Source organism: Melanaphis sacchari, unplaced genomic scaffold, assembly GCF_002803265.2.
Source record: "Melanaphis sacchari strain LSU unplaced genomic scaffold, SCAv2.0 Contig132_pilon_pilon, whole genome shotgun sequence".
Classification (NCBI taxonomy): Eukaryota; Metazoa; Arthropoda; class Insecta; order Hemiptera; family Aphididae; genus Melanaphis; species Melanaphis sacchari.
This window is the reverse complement of record NW_020270545.1, coordinates 133,682-147,058: the sequence shown is the minus strand read 5'-3', so window position 1 is coordinate 147,058 and position 13,377 is coordinate 133,682. Positions and strand designations below refer to the sequence as shown.

The 13,377-nt window shown below is 24.3% G+C and overlaps 1 protein-coding gene across 1 annotated transcript in view; it reads right to left on the bottom strand.

Moving 5' to 3' along the window:
• LOC112591365 (calcium/calmodulin-dependent 3',5'-cyclic nucleotide phosphodiesterase 1A-like) overlaps window positions 1–10,588 on the bottom strand; it is a 350,746-nt gene extending 340,158 nt beyond the window's left edge. Inside the window, exon 1 of the mRNA XM_025335166.1 lies at window positions 10,043–10,588. Coding sequence (XP_025190951.1) covers window positions 10,043–10,319 — 277 coding nt within the window. The 5' untranslated portion in view covers window positions 10,320–10,588. The remainder of the gene's footprint in view (window positions 1–10,042) is intronic.
• Window positions 10,589–13,377: the final 2,789 nt, after the last annotated feature.

The following is a 13,377-nucleotide window of genomic DNA, read 5'->3' as shown; positions in this document are numbered from 1 at the left end:
AAATTTATAAAATTTACTCGATATTATAGTTCAAAAAAACACTAGAAATTTAAATTTGCGTCTATTTATTGCTTAAATTAGGTAAATATCACAATGAAAGTAATTCCTCTAGCCCCAATAGGAACCTACCAAAATAGTAAAGTTATAAACATTTCACAAATTACACAATATCTGAACTTTATAAATTTGACGTGGGTACATGTGAACTCCATTGCACTCTGAAGGCAATCCCCTTTTTGGCCAAAATGCAACCTTACCATTTCGGCCAATGTCACTTTTCAACCAAAACTTAGAGTTCTTTTTCGACCAATTACTCTTTTCGACTAGCCCAATAAGTTGTCTTTAAAACTTATAAATATCACATCTGAATTTGACAATTTTTAAATTAATAAACCAGAGTTGTTACTTGCTTAATATTCAAACTACAACTCTGATTTATCTTATTTTTAAAACAACAACTATAAACGAAATTAAACTTACATTGAAGACTATATAAACTATAAAATTTGTCAAACAAAAATTAATTTTTAATTTGACTAAAGCAATATTTTAAAACATTTTATTTTATTTTATTTTTACACATGAATTTTTAAAACAAATATCATATAATTATAAAAAAATTTCAAGTTTAGTTGTTATAATTGTGAATTAAAAAAAAAAAAAACTGTAATGGCCGAAAAGAGAAATTATACCCTTTTAAAAGTATAAAAATCAAAAAATCACTAACAGTATCAAGTTAATTTGGTCGAATAAAGTCTTCAGCTATAATAAATAATCTATTTTTTTATCTTCCAATGTATGATTATATTGTTTCTTTTATTAGGAAAAAAACAATGTCTTAATTTGAAATGTCTATAAATATTTTTGTACTCTATTAAAACAAATTAAAAACTTTAACTAAACATAATAATTGATAGAACTTCAATTTTAATATAGTTAAATTTCATAAGTAGTAGTAATATGCGTGAATATTAAATATAAATAAAAAATCACTAAAAAACAATGAATGAAAAAATTCATTTATATAATAGGTATGATGATTCAGATTGGATTTTTGTGTTTCCTCATTTCAGTGAACCATCAAAATCCGTAATTTATTGTTGTACCTATTGGCTTTTACTTATATTGACGTAACGAAACTGCTAAACAAGAACAATTAAATTAAACGACATTGGGAATTGAATTGAAATTTAACGATAACACAACAATATGTATGTGTGTTCAAACTCGAACGGACAAAACAAATAAAATGACGGTCAGGTATAATAATTCAATTTGCCCGTGGAATACATTAAAATAGAATCATCATTCGAGAGTATAATATTATATTACGGTGTTGAATAAAAACAATATTTAAATTATAAGATAGACGGTATACCAAAATTCGGTTTTTAACGTTTAAAAATATGACTAATTACTCGTAAATAAAAATGTAAATATTAAAATGAGAATTAAATTCCTAGCACTTATTGAGAGACATCCTTTTATAATAATATATATTCAAAAGTACGTATATACACAAAATTTTATATTATCGTTACTGTAGTGACGACCGGATATTAAAATGGTCGCTTTCACTAGAATTTTGACGAACAGAAATATCTACTACTGTAAATCGTTTACTTTGCAATATGTGTTTTTAAAACGATTCGATTCTAAAATATTATGCTCGGCAAAAATTTAAATGTCACGTCGACGTACTTAACTCATCATCGGACGGGATGGAGCAATGGTGATAAGCGTACGTGCACCGGAAGTAGAACCACTATATCAGCATCCGGCCTGATATTCCGGCAGAGGGTTGGATACACGTTTGGTTTACGGTAGATGAGATGTTTATCCGACATCTTCAGCGTTCGTGCATGAAAAAATATAAAATTATAAACGGATGGATTCACCCATCGACCACGGTTGCTATTGTATAGATTTAATCACGACGTTTGGTAGCTATTTTCCCAACCTGATGGTCGGGTCTACTAATGCGTCTCAGATCGTAATTCTTATTGGCTGATGGCCCTGCTACCACCCCAGCCGCCACCATCACAGCCGTTCTCGTGCATAATGCATTATCGATTCTATATAACCAATGTATTATTATTATTTTAACGTATAAAATACATATTTGACCAATTGCATTTTTCCAAAGCTTTGTTTCTGTCTACCATAATTTTTCAATAGCAGTATTGAAACAAATATGTGCTCACTCACGTTCTATCAAATCCTATATTTGTAAGTATAAACAATTCTCGAAACACATTGTTCATATACATTTACAATAAACCTATATTTATCATATTTTTTTTTTTTTTTTTACAACATTTATTCGATTTGGAGAGCTCGAAATCATATTATAAACACATATATTTTATATTGAAATATTCTAATATCACCCAAGTGCGTAGCTAATGTATATTATATCTCAACGCACTATAGGCGTATCGATGTGAATACAACAAATGTGTGACAGTATAAATTCACAAAATAAAAATGTGAATTACCATAATGATTTCTCTCGTTTATATTCTATACAAAAAACAAGAAAAATGATCATTTTTATGTTTAAAAAAAAAAAATTAAGTTCTTTTTTTTTACATAGACAACAGAAAATGTATTAAACTTATATAATTGATAAAATAGATACAATCTACGTTTTACCAACTAATAAAATATTATCACTCAATATACATGTATAAAATAATGTGAAACCGCCACATAAACAAAGTATAAGACGTGAAGTAACAAATTTTAAGTTCTTGTTTTTTGTTATACTTTGACATTAAATTAATATAATGTAATGTTTATATTAATTTATTAAATCATGTTCCATAAAGATAATGTTACTCATCGGCAGAATCCTGCTGATTTTGTTTTTTGTTATTTTGTCGAAAATCTTTTTTTCGTTTAAATTTTACATTTTTATTTCCAAATAGTTTTCACCGTAGGCGATTTAAGTTAAGTACGTCATAATGATGAGTAGTGAAAAACCCAAAGATAAAAACACTGGTAAAAGAGCACTTAAACAGAGACGATTTTTGTTCAGGATTTTTTTGTTCTTGCTTCCCATTCTATGACAAACAGCATCATGACACGTTTACAAATTTGTACCATCTACATTGCGAACAAACAAATGTTCATTCATTTATCGTAATTAAGAAAAGAAAAGAGAAAATTTAAAAGTATTTGACGAATTTGATATAATTAGGAAGTCAGAAGAAACGACTCTAACGGGGTTGTTTGACGACACAAAGATTAAATAACTTAAACACATAATTAGAAAAATATCTCTGAAAAAATCCGTTGATATTATAAAATATAAAAATTATATTTAGAATGTATAACATGATATATTATACAACAATTCGCGTTATTTTGTTTAGTTAATCGATTTTGTAATTTACACCTCTGAAAACATAATTTTCAGTGATTTTCTGTTCATGTTAGATAATATGATTCTACCATTAGCCTTGTTAAATAATATCTATCTCTCCAAACAAATATAGTTGTAGTTCCTATGGAAAATACCGGAAGAACAGACAGTCATAAATGGCCAATAACTACCACCTACTAAAGATGATATTATTGTTGTGTCATTTCGTTGCGTTTCGAATTTTGAAAGAAATCATTGAAATGTGTTATCATTTGTTATGACTTTATGAACAAAATTTATATTTCCATAGCATTTAAAATATTATCATAAATCATTATTTTGATGATTTAAATAAAAACATTTAACACCATTTTTATAGTAAGGAGGAACATTATATATTTTTTTTAGATTATTTATTTAAATTAAAAGGATATCGAGTATTTTAAAATTATATAACATCACATAAAATGAAAAACAGTTACAATCAATGGAATTAAGCCAGAAACAGTAGCTTTTCAAAAAGGTACTCGTAAAATATATTTTATCCATATCATAATAATATTCTTAATTAATATTTTTTATTTTACGCAATAATATGTTTATGCTATTACGCAATGTATAACTTAAGACTTAAAATCACAAATTTATGATAAAGTTACTTACATCTAAATTGTATCACCCACATAATAATTAATTAAGTTATATTTTTTTAGTTACAATCTTCAAAAAATATACTAATGTACATACCAAGTTATATAATCTTTGTTTTAAATATTTATTTAAGATACGATGTCTAATTTTCTAGATGGCTTATGAGCTATTATTAATAAATAACCCATAAATATCATAAGGTACTCATTGTCATAATTTACATGTATAACTAATATTTTATCTAATTGTCATTGTCATTATAAATATATTTCAATCGCTATTTTCTATTGATGACGACATTGTTATCAATATTTCCATAAATTATATGCATATAGATATTGTTTAGATTATCAGTCTATCTATTTTTAAAATTTTAATGTAATAGTTGAGCTGTAATGTTATCAAAAAAAAAAAACTAAAAAAAAAAGAAACATTTAATGGTAGTAAACATAGAAAATACACATTAACGTGTCATGTAATGTCAAAAATAATCCTAATTATTTCTACATATAAACGATGCAGTTTTATTACACAATGTGTATCTATACAATACATATTATTAGCTAATCCCAAAACGTTATATATATATATATATTGTATAAATATAAAGTTATATATTTTATTTTATTTTATATATTAGATTATATTATATATTATTACTTCTTAAGTATATAAATATACAAAACCAACCATGTCCGGCATCATATATTTTGAATTATAAATTCAAAATTAAGCATACCAAATATATTGATAAAATCTTTATCAAATTACAAGATGTTATTATTATTTTATACTCATTACAACGGCATACAATTATTAAATTTGCTTATAATATATCATTATTGAAAAAAACTGAATGACTTGATATTATAATATTATAGTGATATTTGTGGTCGATGAAAATTACCTCCTACATAAATTTTTCCGATCCGATAGATAACAAAAAAGGTTAAGACCTATGGGTATTAAAAATAATGATATAGGTTTACAGTAAATTACAAATGGACTTGCATTTGTATCACTATCATATATTTTTGTATTAAATATTTTATGACATTTTATGTAAGATAATACTTACTGTTTTATTTTAAATCAATTAACTATGACTAACTCGTGTATTGTAATATTAATTATGATGTTCGAATGTATTCGTTCACGGTGAAAACTACAATTAAAATAAACTTTATGACTAATGATTGATATAATATAGTAGAGTGTTGGATAAAATTATATTGCCTACAACAATTTTCAAGCTAATACTTATATACAATACTAGGCTCTTCTGCCAATACCAATTATTAATATAGACAATTAATCAATTAGATGTTATTTTATTTATTTATTTCTTATAAAATAAAATGTAATTTTAAGTTTCGATTGGAAAAGAAAAGTGATAAACAATACAATGTATAATGTAAAAAATAAAACCAGAAAAGTTACTCTGTTTGTATTCCTCGTCACTTAGTAGGATATTGTAATGGATGTGTTTAATTTAAATTCAATGATAAATCATTGTATACGAAAAACGATTCTGAACGGAAACGAACTATCAATCTTTATTCCTAAGATTATTGTATTAAATATTTATATAGTTATTAGTAAATTATTTGTCTATCAATTATTTAATAATAAATATTTTTCCTAAAAAAATCATATATATTATAAACAACAACCAAAACCTTTTTTAAATTATACTTTTTCAAGAAAATTTTGATATAAAAATGTATACAAATTTCAAGCATTTATGGGTATTTATTTTTGAATTACAAATAAAATAAAACTAATTAAATCAAAAATTTATGTTATTTAAATAACTCTATTTATACTCGTATTTCCTTAATTTTTAGTTTTTCCCAATTTCAAGATAATTACAGTTAATAAATTTTATTTTGACCCCTAGAAATACAAACTAGATGATAACATTTTTAAAGGTTATCTTTAAACTTTATAACTAAAAATAAAAACATTTTTTTAATAGTACTATATGTCATAAAATATTTTTTTAAAAATTAGAAATACTGAACACGCATTGTTGTTTGTCGTATAACTAATTGCTGCTATAATCATCGCTCCACTCAGAATCTAAAATATAGTTACACTTTTAACTTAATCATTGAATAAGGTATTGAAAGATTCACTGAACTTAATTTTTATTATAAATTTATTTATATATGTTAATAAATAGAACTATGTAAAAACATGTTGAATTGTACACAATATAGGTAAATTATTACCTCATTATTCATTGTTTAAATATTATCATTATTTAAATAATTTGCATATAATTCATATAACTAAGTATATATATATATATATATATATATATAACGTCAAACACAAATTTAGTACCAATATATTATTAATAAATACTAAATTTGAATACGCTTTCAACAATACATTTTGTTTTATTTCTCGTAAATATATATTTTAGTACTAATAAAACAAAACATGTTGAGTAATTTTAATTTTTTTTTTTTTTTGAAATATTTACGGTAATTAATTAGTAATTAAATATTGAAGTATAAATTCAAAAATTTTTTTTTTAGAGTAATATTTCAATATTATTTATAAATAACAAGTAAAATATATAATCTAAATGTTGCATTAAATATTTTATACTCGACAAAAAGTGTTTTTAACCTGATAAAACATTCTATAAATAATCAAGAAAAAAATTTAAAATTTAAACTTGTAACGATAGACTTAAAAAATCATTAAATAGCAACTTTTAATTTAACAGCTAATTAATTTTATTAATTATGTTAATTATGTCATGATAATAAAATAATTAAGCTATTATGATAGGCCTAATGAAGTTGGCATTAAAATAGTCTAATATAATTAGAAAAATTAATAATTTATACACTGATAGCACTTGTATATAGTTGTTCTAAAAATTTTGATGTTGACGTCAAGAAAAAAAATCTTAATTTTTAAATTCTAAAATTTAGAACTAATTTTATGAATTCCAAAGTCAATAACTCTAATGAATAATTACATAAAATAAAAATGTTTCATATAAATTCTCTAGAAAATTAACTATTTCTATAGTTTTATTATATAACTTAAACAAATTATAAAATCGGTTATTTATTTATTTTTTTCACATTTATCTACTAGATAGTTCACAAGTTTAAAAATTGAATTATAATTTATTTTTATTTTTTTAATAATTATAAATTTCAAATTTATACTTAAATAACTTCTTTTTAATAATTGTAGTTGTATTTTATTTTCATTACATATAGTAATAATGTATTAAATTATTTTAATTATTAAACTATAGTGTAATCACGTCAAATAATTTAAAGCTACATGAAATTTAGTAGATGGGTATTGGTTTTAAAATGCCATGTAATCAATATTTTAAATTTATTAGGTTTTAGCATTGTTTTATCAACAAATGTACCAATAATATGAATTATTATTTTTAAGTTATGTAAACAAAATTAAAAGTATATCTTATTCTAAATATTTAACCAAACCGTTAGTGAGTTCGCATAAACATAATTGAAATAGAGATCTACTGTTAAAAAAAAAAAAGTTTATATCAATTGTATCATACTGTGACTATGAGCATTCTCCGATGTTACCAATATTTTTTACTCCAACAATAACGACCAAAAAAATCCTTATGGCTCATTCAATGTATTATACAACGCAATGTTATATAACATCACTTTTTATAATATGCTCACATAAGATCTATAGAATATAAAAATAAAACTTTTCTCAAAATGTTTGATATTGGTTTTAATTAAAACCTTAACTTTAACCCTTAATTCATAATTTTCAAAAACCAGAATTATTTTTGAAATAATTAAAAACATTGATAAAAATAAGTTTCAACCCTTTCCATATATATTTACTACAAAAGACATGAATTCAAAATATACATAAAAAATGCGAAAACAATCATTTCTTAAAATGTTGACTACCATAAAAAAAAACAATGACATTCCAGAATATGAGAAATGTTTTAAACTATATTACTCTAATATTAGTTATTCATTTTTAAGAAAATTGAATTCAAGCAATATGTGATAACTGATAATAGTATGTTAGATAAAAAATATTAAGAAATATTCTATGTTTCTGATATTTAAATTTAAATCATTGCTAAAATATAACGATATGTTTATTTTCAAGAATTAATATAAAATAATTCAATAAAAAAATAATGAAATGTATTACAAGTAAGTCATAAATGTATATAAATATAATGAACGGAGTAAGTAATAAAAATTACATGTTTAATTTTTTTATTTTTTGTTAACGTCGGAATTAAGGTTTTAGTTTTAGTCAAATTAATTCGATATTATGACGTAATTCAACAGTTTGAAATTTTTAATGTAATATATAAATGAAATGGAGATAGAGTAGTTAGTACACTGAATTTTACAAGCATAAGAAATAAAAAATTACACAATACTTGTTTCATAATTTTACATTTATTTACTAATTGTTTTATCTTCTATGAACTTTCAGTTAATTTTTATTTATTATTGACATTTTCATTTCATTTTTTTTATCAAAATAACCAAAATCAACATTCTTTGATTTCATTCTTGAATTCGAAATGAAAAATAAAAACTTTTTGTCTTACAATAGTTAAAAATGAGTACTTTTTTGTGGGGAATTTTTTTTTTCAATTAAGGTCAGAAAAATTTCAACAATTTCTTCTAACTGAATAGTGGAAACCAAAGGAAAATTCATTAGGTACTTAAATTTGATCAATATAATTGTATTTATTCTAATTAATAAAAAAAGTGTATTTTAAAAATATATACCTCCTAATATGTAAATGTCTTTATTTTAGTAATTATACAAGGTACTTAAAATCATTCTTAATAATTAAAATTAAATTTAAATATTAATGATATAATTTTAACTAAATAGTTTTACTTGCGTAACGTGTAATAATCGTAATAATATGAAGGTAGTATATTAATAACAAAATTAAAAATATATTTATCAATACCCTAAAAATATTAATTGCATGACAATTTTATTAAATTTAAGTATATTTGGTACTGTATACTCAATAACTTAATTCATATTCTAAAAACAGCTTTCCATGATATTCGTTGTAATCGTAAAAATGTTTTAATTTATACTTATTAAATCAAAATCTATGTAATCTCATTTATACTAGTTAAATAGTTTATTTTATAAGACAATAATATTAGTTTATTTGTGTCAAAAATAATGTACTTAGGTAGTAAAAAATATCGATTTAACAGATAAAATATTTTTTAGTTTGTTAGATCTCTACACTAAAAAAAAAAAAAATTATAATCCATGGAATTATTTTGTTCTGCTAGCAATAATCATAGAATACTACGTTAAAAAAATCCAAATTTTAATATGCTAATCGTAAAGTGTTTGAATAAAATCATTTTTTTTTTCTATTTTTACATACGAATTCGTTTTAAAACTATACGTATTGAATTTATAATTTGAAAACAACACAGTAACCTCTATATAATAATATTTCCTGATTATAATTCAGTTAAAATACTACAAAGTCAAAAAACCTGCCACCGTGTATCAAAAACATTTTGAATATAACTTCTGGATTATAGTATACCTATAATATAGCTATATATCGGTTTCGTTTCGTCGAACATAATATCATTATAATTCACCTACTATGATATACCTATTGCCTATGTGTCAAAGGTACGCCAACCACTCAAATTTTTCGATCGTGATTCATTTGTGGTTATAAGGTGATATTATATTATTATTATGATTATTAACGAGGCCCGACATGTCAACATAATTTTTAAAATATGTATCAACAGACCATAGACGTCTGTTTGTACGTTAATCAAACGTAATTTGTAAAGTTTAAAAATCTCTAAAAATACTATAATATAGTATATATATATATATAGTTTTATATATTATAATATATAAAATATTATTATAATCATATCAACCAGGTTACAAAGCGTAGTGCACATCATGTTATATTATGGCATCATGTGTACTAAGTGAAAAAAAGTGTAAATCACTTACCAATTGAATAAACTGCGCCTTCTAGCCGGAATATCTTGCTCCGCCCGTCGATAGCCACTTCTTCGGGCGGCATGTCCGAATCGTTTCCGTTCTCGTCGTTCGCTTCCGGTGTGCCATCTTCAGTGGTCCCTCGTTTTTCTACCTTCCTATCTGCTACGGTTGAGGATGAATTGTGGTCAAATGCACCATTATTTTCCGCAGACCGTGGTCCATGCTCGTTTATTGCGTGGTTTGCGACGGCCCCGGACGTCTTTTCCGATTCTTCTCCCTTGTCCATGTCCTCCGCGCGATCTGCAGCGGTCGCGAATGATCGGACTTTTAAGTCCGTTTGTAGTCTGTTCAGTACTCTCGGGTCTTATATGAATTTAATATTTTATTGATTCTTGTGTGTGTTATATGTTCGTGAATATAATACAGGTGGCGGTGTGCGGGCTTAACCCGTGTGATAGACGAGGCACGCTTTGAACGGGCAACGAATGGTCTCAGTGGATCGAGTGGTAGTAACAGTAAAAACGGCACCGTCGACGCTCGACTGTCTGGCAACCGATCCACGTGGTGAGTGGTAGTAGCAAAGGCGTTAGCGGCGACGGTGGCAGCGACAAAATCGGCGGACCGCGTCAGCGCGTGAGCGTGAAAAGTGCGTTTTCCGGCCGAGTCGCGCGCGCGGTTCGCCATTACTGTTGACGTCGTTGGCCAGTATTCGTTTATTATGCACTATAACTGAGATATACGATATTATTAAAATTACCACGTTATATGGGATTTTTAATAGGTATTGAGTTAATGTATGTTAACATGCTGATTTACATGCATCTAAATTAGTAAAATTAAAAGAAATTTAAAATAAAAGTTAATTTTAATATTTTCTTATTCTATATGATCTACGTTTTATCTTCCATAACCAAAACAGTTATAATTTGACGTTTTGAAATTCATTTAAAAAAATATATTAACTCGTTTTAGACTGTTTATATGCATTTCTTAATCCTGAAGTAAGAATTGAATAATTAATGCACATTAAAGCATGTTTAATTATTAGTGATTGCGCATAAATATAATAATTGTTACTTATTTCACTCATTATATTATTTGTCGATGTGTTTTTTTAATATTATTACTTTTTTGTGATTATTCTTAACTGCTTTTCATTTAATTTTTCTATCGCCGTTATCTATATTTGTATTGTATAAACATAAAAATTTTAAATCTTCACCACGTACTCGTTTATCTTACTCCACAGCCATCTATACAACATTTTGCGACTGTTAGTATTTTGAAATTTTAAGTTTAAAACTATTATTTTATTTTTATAATAGGATCGATAATTTTCAATTTTATCAAGATTCTTCAATCTGTATTCCCGGATTAAATTCCTTAGTCTAATCAGTCATTCCTACTGTAACACACACTATCTATTTAGCGATTTATTCACTACCAAACTGAACTGAAGTGACAGGAATTCAATGAAAATTCATTACATTTATATTTACTAGTTGTAGGTTTAAAAAAAAAAAACAATTCATATACATTAAATAAATTAAATATTTTACATATTTTTATTTCAAATACCAAATTTAAATTTTAAAATGTGAGCCTTTTAAAATTATTCTTTAAAACAAATTATAACCATTATAAATAACAAATTTTTAATATCATAATATATCTTAAAAAATAATATATCAAAGCATCTTATATTTTGGCTATGTAATAAGTATATGAACATGAATGAACAATATCGATGTATTGCAAAAGGCGATCATCATTATTTATGCGATACATGTTGTACAGGTGTCTAAAAAATAAACTTAGGCAATAAAGTTAAATGGTTAAAATCACAAACTATTTTATTCACAAAAAATCACGTAACATTTTTACTACTTTATGCCTTTTGCGAAATATTTCAATTTACATATTTTCATAAATGAATTTAGACTTAGTAAGTAATATTGTTAATAGTTTTTAATTTATAATGATTTTTAAAATTTATTATCAGTAAATATAATTGTAATGATGTAATTAGGTCCATACAGATTATTTCGTTTTTCTTTTTTAAATTATAATTTTTCACAGTAAAAATGTCTTTTAATACTTAATTTGAAAAATTGTTATTATGTATTGGATTATTTCGTGGATAATTTTAATTCGTTACCATCTTGAAATAGATCATACTATTAAATAATATAATATCATAATAGTCGAACACAGTAATTTGGATCAATATCGTTCATAATCCCAATACAGCCCAATACAGATAGATAATTTATTATTCACATTCAACCAATTTTCAAGAAGATCTTTACAGATATTTTAAACCACTACTGAAAGTATAAACAAAACTAGAGTCTTTACACTATTATATTAAAATCCATACACTATAATGAATAGGTAAATAGTAATAGTTAACAGTACATTTATTTTTTAAATGAATCGATGAGTTAAATTAGTTGTACGAATATATGTCTTATAAACGTGACCCGTGAGGTTTAGTAAGCTTTGATCTCTGTTGTTTCAAAAATGTGACAAAGGTATCTTAAATAATAACATTTCTGTGAATAATTTTATATTATTTTCGTGATTATAAGTAATATTAAGTAATATAAAAAAAAAATTCTTGATCAATAATATTAAACGTAAAATATTTTAATTTGTAATAAAATATTATAACATAAAACCAGATAAAATTGTTACTAAAATGATTCATTATATAATATTACTATATTATGATGCATTAATTTAAAATCGTAGTTACAATCTCATAAGTATAAATAATTTATTTTTACTACCTTATTCGAGTAAAATACAGGTATAACTAATTAATTGTTACAATCTCCTAACGGAAAAATATTTTATATACTATACAATCAACTGTTTACTATGTATATATTGATTTTTTTTTTTTTTTTTACAAATTTTTTAAATAAATCATATTAAATCCAATTTCATTATTGTACATTAAATAAGTGCGAGTGTTATTACACTTAAATCTCATTATAACTATCTTCCTAGTGTTACAAAAAGTTTTGAAATTTAAAATTAGAAACCACCCTAATTTAGTGTCGTGGTAACCATCAGTGACACCCCGAAGCTTAGACTTTAAACATTAACAATCAGCCGACTTTTTTTTTTTGGTTAAATGAAAAGGTGTTTACCATTATGTCACAAGAAAAATATACAAAACTATACAATTTTTTTTTTTTTTTGAACATAAGGTACTATAATTAGGTATGCAATAAAACTACGCGAATAAGTAGTAGTATATATAATAGTAGATGTATAAGTAGTAGTAATAATGGCATAATTTATGGGAAGAAACTTCTTATTTTCTCTAAGAAAAC